This window comes from Onychomys torridus, unplaced genomic scaffold (genome assembly GCF_903995425.1).
Source record: "Onychomys torridus unplaced genomic scaffold, mOncTor1.1, whole genome shotgun sequence".
In the NCBI taxonomy this organism is placed as follows: domain Eukaryota; kingdom Metazoa; phylum Chordata; class Mammalia; order Rodentia; family Cricetidae; genus Onychomys; species Onychomys torridus.
This window is the reverse complement of record NW_023412684.1, coordinates 30,500-40,364: the sequence shown is the minus strand read 5'-3', so window position 1 is coordinate 40,364 and position 9,865 is coordinate 30,500. Positions and strand designations below refer to the sequence as shown.

General features: G+C 39.8%; 1 gene segment (V, D, J or C); it reads left to right on the top strand.

Annotated features, from left to right (window-relative positions):
• The first annotated feature begins 5,131 nt into the window (after positions 1 to 5,131).
• LOC118575763 lies at positions 5,132 to 5,658 on the top strand. The segment is given in 2 exon segments: positions 5,132 to 5,183; positions 5,267 to 5,658. Coding segments are annotated over 2 exon segments (438 nt in total).
• Positions 5,659 to 9,865: the final 4,207 nt, after the last annotated feature.

Sequence of the window (9,865 nt, the reverse complement as noted above, 5' to 3'; positions counted from 1 at the left end):
CACACACACAGAGAGACAATTCCTTTCAGCAATGCCAGTACCAGTTCCTTCTGTTGCCTCACATCTGCTCAATAAGAAGATCAATCTCCATCTGATTCTGGAATTCCTCTACCATTCCAAACCTTATCTCCTAAAAACCCTGCCATAACTGAGCTCAATGCTCTCCCTGATCCAACTGTTAGTTATTATTATTATCAGGCACTATGTTATTAATTAAGAGGTGCTGTTTACCTTGCAAGAAAAGCCACGAGGCCAAATAAAACCCACTATAAGTGTTTATTAGGAGAGGAGTGCTTAGGCCTATGGAAATGGTTGTGCAGGGAGAGAGAGGAAGAAATAGAGGGGAGAGAGAGGAAGAAGAAGAGGGGGGAGGAGGCTGTGAACCACTTTTTATAGATTCCACTGCACATGTGCATATGGGATTCCATAGCTTTGCCAAACATGTGCATAGATTACATGATCACACTGCACACAAATTATGTCATCAGGAAGTGCAGGATGTAAGGCCCCAGCATGACAAGGTTCTTGACTGTGTACTGGACAGCACATGTGCTGTCATGCAGTTTGGGTAGGGGGCAGGAATTTCAACAGTTCATTCTCTTTGTTTATTATAAGAAATGGTGGGTGAACAGGAATGGGGGTGTTCTGTCTCCCAAAACTGCTTCCTGCTGATTTGATGGGCATTGGTTAACCCATGGGGGATAGGGAAGGAAGATCTTGAGGGTAGCCTGATGACCTGAGGTAGTGGATTGTCCTCCACTGCTTTGGGTAGTGTCTAATACCTTCCAGTGCCTAGGGCTCTGTGGTCAAGCTGAAGTGGATCCGACTTGTCAAGGTAGATTTAATCTGGTTCTGGAGCTCAGAAAAAAAATAAAAATATTAACAAGAAGCCACACTGCATTTTAAAATCTTGAGCTTATATCCTTGGTATTATAATGTTTAGTACTCTGCACTGAAAATTTCTTTGGTTACTGTTAGCGAGAGCAAGAATAAAAGACTTGGAACATGCTTTTAATTTTTATCTTGTATAAGCCTTGCCTGAGGGCATTTTACAGTAATGGACTATTATATTGACGTGTATTTTTTGGAGAGTCCAGACAATTTTTGGTCTGGGAATGTAAATACCACTGGACTGTTACTATTCCTTACCACCTGGGTATATTTGGTGGCCCTTGTACTCCAGCTCTATGGTGGTGCTATAACAATTAGTTGAGTAGTTAATTAGTAGAGGGAACCAGGAAGGCCAAGCCTGGGTGATAATTCACTCTCCTGGAATTGATGACAAGTACGTGGATCCTGGTGTCTTATGGAATTTGAAAGAACAGGGCCTTATCTGTGTCACTGTGTATGAAGAGCAACTTTTCTTGGCTGAAGGTGAGATAGAAGGCTTCAGCTGGGTCCGGTGAGTACAGGGAGGAAAGCCCTCAAGCTTAGCAGCTGTGGGGGTTACAAAAATTACCTTGAAGGATCCCTGCCATTTAGGAAAAAGAGGTGAGGGCACTGGACTGGAAGGGAAAGAAGAACATGATCCCCAATGTGGATTGGGGTTGGGCATGGATTATTGCGTGGCTGAGTTAAGAAATGCTGCAAGAAATTCCACAGGAGAGAATGAAGATGACAGAGTAAGTGGTACTGACCTTGGGTGATATATCTGGAAGTTTCTTGCAACTGGATAATAACAGGGAGATTATGCCCCGCATTGAAGGGTTCTTAGTGTTCCAGACTTTGGGGTCAACCTGAAAGGCTGGCAAGGGAAATGAACTGTAAGAAATATGAGGGTGGTTGGCTAGAATGGGGAGAGGAAATGCTGGCAAGTCTGGGGTAAGGCAAATGGGGGAGCAAATGAAATGAAAACTCATACCTTAGCTAGAAAATCTCTTCCCATTAAGGGCACAGGGCAGGTTGACACAACTGAAAATATGTGGGTGAGAGGGATGCCCCTGAAAATACAATTACGTGGTGTGGTCTGATGAGGTAGGTAAGGCTGTCCCCCTACCCTGATGATTTCAGGACCACTTAAACACTGACACTGTGACAACTTTATTGCAAGAAATTGGACTTCCTATACTCTTATCAGGATCAGAGTATAATAGTAGTTTCCAGGATCAATATAATGGTCAATATTTCAGATATCAAGTTGCAAGTTTAGAGATTATGAAAGACTTCTGTTTCAGACCAATTGTCCTTTTTTATCTTTATATGCTTTGTAGTCTTTTAGGGAAAATAGAGAAACAGAGTTGATTGGAAAGCTTCACTAATGAGGGAAGGCCTCAGTTTCTCTGAAATGCACATAGTACCCCAGGAGCCAAGGTCCCTTACCTGAAAACCTGACCTGTGCCTTTCAAAGCAGCAAGATTAGATAAACTTCCCTGCAAAGCATGATGGCTGTAGCAAAAGCAATATGCATATTTTTCCTAGGCACAATAATTTGGCATGCTGTAACACTTTAGTGGCTCAGTAGTACCAGTGCGTAGTCCTGGAGCTGGATCCATCTGACACCATGGAAGACTCTTCACTGGGAGAAATATTAATGTCTCTAGTGCATGAGCTTGCTTTTTGGAACTTAGTGCCTATGGTCAGACACTTATCACAGCCTTGGTTCAGGGAGACATTGTTGGACCTGCCTCAACTGAATTTACCAAGCTCTGCTGACTGTCCATGGGAGACCTTGTCTTGGAGCAGGTGGTAGTGAGGAGTGGGTTGGGGGCAAAGACTTGGAAGTGGGAAGAGGAAGGACAGGTCAATCTGTGGTTGATATGTAAAATGAATAGAAATTCTCTTAATAAAATAAGTAAGAACAAAAGTCACAGCTACAGAAGAAGACAATGTGTGCTTATAAAGAAGCCAAAGATTAGTTAGTGGTGTGATGTGTGATTTTTATATTGGGCCTTTAAGTATTCTGTCTCCAGTTTGATAGTCATGAATCCTATCTTCCTTCCTAGAAGAGCACAGCTATGACCATAGTGTCCACTAGCAGATAATTTTCCCTGGAACTCGATTTTTTCAGAGAATGGTGTATGGTCAGAGTAGAAGAAATCATAAGCATTCCCTGGGGTTGACAAACTGTTCCTGAATGAGACATTACATTTCTGTTTACATTGTTAAAATGAGAGCGTGTGACCTGTGTATGAGGGCAGGGCATGCACTGTGGAGAGAGGTCCCAAGGAGTGAAGATGGAAGCAGAGACGGGAGAGGAATACTTTTACTGTTGAAGCCTCATTGTATAGTCAAGGATGACTTTTGTCTTCTGATGAAACTGTGTCCACTTTCTAACCATTACTAGGGTTCTTTCACTTTATGCGGTGCTAGAGATTTAAAGCAGAGCTTCATGCATGCTAGGAAGCAAATGACCAACTGAACTAGTACATCCCAGACCTTAATATGTTTTTTTTCAAATTTTAATAAAGATATTTATTTTTTTTTTGTATTTGTTTATGTGCTCATAAACACATGTAATGATATTGGAAATCAGAATACAACCTTTCTCTCCTTCAATCTTGTAGGTTCTGGGACTAGAACTCAGGGAATCAGGTTCCACAGCCAGCATCTTCTTTGGTGTACAAGCATATAGAGAGAAAGTGAGTGAATTTAATGTAGTCTTCAAAGTCACTGGGTTGTAGAGGTAGAACTTGAACTTCTGCCCTCCTGTATCTACCTGATGGGGTTACAGGTATATGATACTATGCCTAGCCTCTATTTGCTTTAACGTGAAGACATAAGGTGTAGATACTGCTCATTTGTAGAGTGCTTGATTAGCATGTACAAGGAAATAATTTAAGTTTCCAGTACTACAGACAGAAGGGAGAATGTAAATCAAGCTGCTTTTTCTGTTATTGTCATGCATACTGCTTTTTTTTGCAATATAATAAAGAAATCTATTTTCTGTGGTGTGATATTTTGATTTAATCGTGAAAATGAAGCTCGCTTTGAGTCAGAGGGCAGAGCTAGCCACTAGCTGACCAAAACTGACTATAGAAGTTTGGAGCACTGTGGCCAGATAGCAGACAGGAAGTAAAAGTTAGGCTGAGAGAGGATCTCAGCCCTTTTGGAGAAGAATCAGAAGAGTAAGAAAATTACTGTTGGCTGCTCCCCCGTTTCTCTGAATCTTTCAGGTTCTTATACGAATATCTGACTTCTGATTTTTTATTGGTAAAGAATAATTAGATAAACCCTTCCATTTTCTTTGTTAAAAACAAAACAACAAACAAACAAATCAAATCAAAACCTTCTGTATAAAACAAGCCATACCAACATGCAGAGGAGTTCAGGACCAGCAGGGGGCACACTTGAATCAATAATCAATAGGACTAAATGAGTTGAGTAGAGGGGACACCATAGCCTCTGTGGATCCCCTTCCTAAAGTCTATTAGCTGAACCACAGCTGCTGCAGTTGATATGTTAAGTCTCCATGTTCAAACATAATAAAATTTCTTTGTTCAACCTTGCCTAGATTTTTATTTTCTCATTTATTTTATTAAGATTTATTTATTGTTTTTTTGTGAAAAACATTTTTTTATTTAATATATTCTGGCCATGGTTTACTTGCCCAGCTCTACCACAATCGTTCCTACCTCCCCACCTCCCTACTGCTTAACTCCATAACATTTTATTTCTATATCGAATGTAAACAAATAGACAAGAAAGGATTTAAAAACAAATCCAATATTACACACACCTGCAACTAGCTATAAAAGCAAATATTGATAGGTTGCATATGAAAGATGATTACAAATGCTCCTAATTTAGGAGTTTTAGAATTTTCAGACACTATTATCCTCATCAAAAACATCACCTGAAAAAGAATTTTGGCCCAAAGAGGACCAAATGTCTCAGGTTCGAATTCTATTTTAAAATAGAGAGATTAGGCCTTGAAGTTATACAAACAGAGTCTGCACAGTTCTTGGGGAAGGATACTTCCATAGACAGGATGAGAATTTGGATCTCTACAACCTGCTGCTTGACCCAGGTTTACTCTGCCACCTTCTCCATTTGGACTATGTCCTTATATAAGAAGTACCCTGCCTCATGAATATGCAAATAGTGTGAGTCTATACTGGTAAATACAGAGATGTCCACACCAAACACCAACATATGATCGATGTCCTCTCCACGGTCACTGAGCATACAGGACCTCACCATGGGATGGAGCTTGATCATTCCCTTTCTCCTGTTGTTAACTACAGGTGAGGGGCTTTTCAGTTCCAAAAATGAAGAAGAAACAGGGACTGAGGTGATAATGACATCCACTCTGCCTTTCTCTCCACAGGTGTCCACTCCCAGGTCCAGCTACAGCAGCCTGGGGCAGACTTGGTAAAACCTGGGTCCTCAGTGAAGTTGTCCTGCAAGGCTTCAGGCTACACCTTCACTGACTACTATATTAACTGGGTGATGCAGAGACCTGGACAGGGCCTGGAGTGGATTGGAAGGATTTATCCTGGAGATGGTGGTACTAACTATAATCAGAAGTTCAAGGACAAGGCCAAACTGACTGCAGACAAATCCTCCAGCACAGCCTACATGGATCTCAACAGCCTGACACATGAGGACTCTGGGGTCTATTACTGTGCAAGAGACACAGTGTTGCAACCACATCCTGAGTGTGTCAGAAACAGTGGAGGTGCAGGAGGCTGTCCAGGGACAGAGATGACAGAAGATTAGCCTCCAGCCTTCCTCTAAAATAATCATTCTAAGGGTGCCTTTGTCACTTCACAGTTGTTGTTGTTTTTTCTTTTTATTTAATCAAGAAAAAATTTCATTCATTTTACACATTAATCAAAGATCCCATTCTTCCCTATTCCTGCTGCTCCCCTCCGCAGCTTCGCCCTCCTAACCTATCTCCTATTCCCTCCAACAAGAAGGCAATGCCACCCAGGGAGAGACACATTCAGTAGAGACAGATCCAAGCTCCTCCCCTTGTGTCAAGGATGCAAAAGGTATCCCATCATAGGGAGTTTGCTCCAAAAAGATTGCTGATGCAACAGGGATGCTGATCATACCTCCAGCCCCCCTCTCCAATGCAGATCAAGCTACATAACTGTCTCACCATGCAGAGGGCTTAGTTCAGTCCCACACAGACTCCACAACGGTTGATCCAAGTTTCATGAATTTTCACTAGTTTGGTTTGTTCATTTCTGCAGGTTTCCCCATCGTGATCTTGATGCACTTGCCCATAGAATCCCTCTTCTATTTTTGACTGGACTTCTGGAGCTCAGCCTGGTGTTTGGCTGTGGATCATTGCATCTGCTTCCATCAGTCACTGGAGAAAAACTCTGTGATGACAGTTATGGTATTCACCGATCTGATCACAGGGGTAAGCTACTTCAATTCATGTACCCTTTACATTACTTCTAGTATTTCAACCTGGGCTCATCCTTGGGAACTCCTGGCAACTTCCCTAGCAAAGGGTTTCTCTCTATCCCCATGGTGTCTCCCTCCACCATGGTATCTCTTTCATTGCTTTTGCATTCCATCCCAGTTCCAGCTCAACTGTCCCTATTCCTTATGTTCACATCCTCTACCCCCTACTCTCCATTGCCCACGCCTCATCCCTAGTTTATTCATGGAGATCTCATCTCTTTACCCTTTTCAGGGTGATCCTTGCTTCCCACTTTGGGTCTTCCTTGGTAGCTAGCTCTGGGATTGTGGATTGTTATTTAGTTTTCATTTGCTTAACATCTTGTATCCGCTTATGAGAGGGTATATACCATGTTTATCTTCCTAAGTATGGAAGTATCACCCAGAATGATATTTTCAAGTTCCATGCTCTTGCCTGCAAATTTCATGATGTCATTGTTTTCTCTGCTGAGAAGTACTCCATTGTGTATATGTACCATATTTTCTTTATACATTCTCCAGTTGAGGTACATTTAGGTTGTTGCCAGGATCAGGCTATTACAAATAATGCTACTAGTTGAAATGAACATAGTTGAGCATGTGTCCTTAAGTTATGATTGAGAATTCCTTGAGTATATGCCCAAGAGTGATATAGCTGTGTCTTGAGGAAGACTTTTTCCCAATTTTCTGAGAAACTTCCACACTGATTTCCAAAATGGCCATAAAATTTCTACTCCTACCAACAGTAGAGGAGTGTACCCCTTGCTTCATATCCTCTCCAACATAAACTGTCTGCATTGGTTTTGGTCTTACCCATTCTGACAGATGTAAGATGATATCTCAGAGACATTTTGATTTGCATTTCCCTGATGACTAAGGATGTTGAGCAATTCCTTAAAAGTTCATTTGACCATTTGATATTCTTCTGTTGATAATTCTCTGTTTATATGTGTGAACCATTTTTAAATTGGACTGTTAGGTATTTTGATGTCTAGTTTCTTGAGTTCTTTTTATATTCTGAGGATCAGCCCTCTGTCAGATATGGAATTGGTGAAGACTTTTTTCACTTTGTATGCTGCCATATTGACTTATTGACTTTGTCCTTTGCGCTACAAAAGCTTCTCAGTTTCAAGAGGTCACATTTATTAATTTTTACTCTTGGTGTCTGTGTGCCTGATGTTATATTTAGGAAGTGACCTCCAGTGTCAATGCATTCAAGAATACTTCTTACTTGCTCTTCTTCCTCTTCATTTTTTTTTTTTGAGACTGGGTTTCTCTGTGTAGCTTTGTGCCTTTCCTGGAACTCACTTGGTAGCTCAGGCTGGCCTCAAACTCACAGAGATCCACCTGGTTCTGCCTACTAAATGCTGGGATTAAAGGCATGCACCACCACTGCCCAGCTCTCTCTTATCAGGGTCAGAGTAAATGGATTTATGTTGATGTCTTTGATCCACTTGGATTTAAGTTTTGTGCATGGTGACAGATATGGATCTATTTGCAGTCTTATAAGTGTTGACATCAAGTTGTGCCAGCACCACTTGTTGAAGATGCTTTCTTTTTTCCATGGTACAGTTTTGGCATCATTGTCGAAAACCGTATGCTCATATGTGTGTGGATTAATGTCAGGGTCTTCAGTTGAATCCATTTGCCCATATGTCAGTTTTTATGCCAGTACAAAGTTGTTTTTTTATTACTGTAGCTCTGTAGTAGATCTTGAAGTCAGGAATTGTAATGCCTCCAGAGGTTACTTTATTATACAGGATTCTTTTAGCTATCCTGTTTTTTTTTCCTTATGAATTGATTATTTTTCATTCCAGGTGTGTGAAGAATTGTATTAGGATTTTGATAGGGATTGCATTGAAACTGTAGATTGCTTTTGTTAATATTGCCAATTTTATTATGTTATTCCTACGTATCCATGAGCATGGGAGAGCTTTCCATTTTCTGATATCTTCTTCACTTTCTTTCTTCAGAAACTTAAAGTTGTCATACAGGACTTTCACTTTCTTAATCAGAGTTACCCCAAGGTATTGTCTTTTATTTTTTACTATTGTAAAGTGTGATATTTCTCTGATTTCTTCCTCAATCCATTTATCATTTGTATATCAGAGGGCTACAGATGTTTTTATAGTTAATCTTGTATGTTGCCACATTACTGTAGTTGTTTATCAGCTGTATTTGTTCATGGTAGAATTTTTGGTGTCACTTATGTATACTATTATATCATCTGCAAATAGTAAAAGTTTGACATCTTCCTTTCCAATTTGTATCCCCTTGATCTTCTTTTGTTGTCTTATTGCTCTGGCTAGAACTTCATGTACTATATTGAGTAAATATAGGGAGAGTGGACAGTGTTGTCTTGTTCCTGATTTTAATGGAATCACTTTGAGTTTCTTTCCATTTAATTTAACGTTTATGTTGGCTTGCTGTAAATTGCCTTTATTATGTTTAGTTATTTTCCTTGTATTCCTGATCCTTCCAAGACCTCTATCATGAACGTGTGGTGGATTTTGTCAAAGAACTTTTCAGCATCTAATGAAATGACCATGTGTTTTTTTTTTCTTTCAGTTTGTTTATATAGTGTATTACATTGACAGATTTTAGTATTCTGAACCATCCTTGCATCACTGGGATGAAGACTACTTGATCATGCTGGACAAGTTCTTTGATGTGTTCTTGGATTTGGATTGCCAACATTTTATTGAGTATTTTGCATCAATGTTCATGAGGGAGATTCATCATTCATTCTCTTTTTTTGTTGCATCTTTGCTTGGCTTAGGTATCAGAGTAACTGCAGCCTCATAAAAGGAGTTTGCTAATGTTCCTTCTGTTTCTATTGTGTGAACAATTTGAAGAGTATTGGTATTAATGCTTCTTGGAAATACTACTAGAATTCTGCATTGAAACCCTCTGTTCCTTGTTTTTTTTGGGGGGGGTTGGAGAATTTTAATAACTGTTTTTATTTCCTTAGTGGTTATTGGTCTACTTAAATGGTTGATCTGGCCGTGATTTAACTTTGGTATGTGGTACTTATCCAGAAAATTGTCCCTTCCTTTTAGATATTTCAGTTTTGTGGAGGACAGGTATTTGAAGTATGTCATTATGATTCTCTGGATTTCCTCATTGTCTGTTATTATGTCTCCCTTTTCATTTCTGACTTTCTTAATTTGGATGTTCAGTTTCTCTCTCTCTCTCTCTCTGCCTTTTGGTTAGTTTGGATAAGGCCTTGTGTATCTTGTTGATTTTGTCAAAGATCCAACTCTGTATTTCATTGATTGATTCTTTGTATTTGCTCTCTTTCTTTCTATTTTATTGATTTCAGTTCTCAATTTGATTATTTGCTGGCATCTATTCCTTCTGGCTGACTTTGCTTCTTTTTGTTTTAGGGCTTTCAGGTATGCTCTTAAGTCGCTAGTGTGAAATTTCTCCATCTTCTTTATGTGGGCATTTAGTGCTATGAATTTTTCTTAGCACTGACTTCATTGTGTCCCATAAGTTTGGGTATGTAGTACATTTATTTTCATTGAATTCT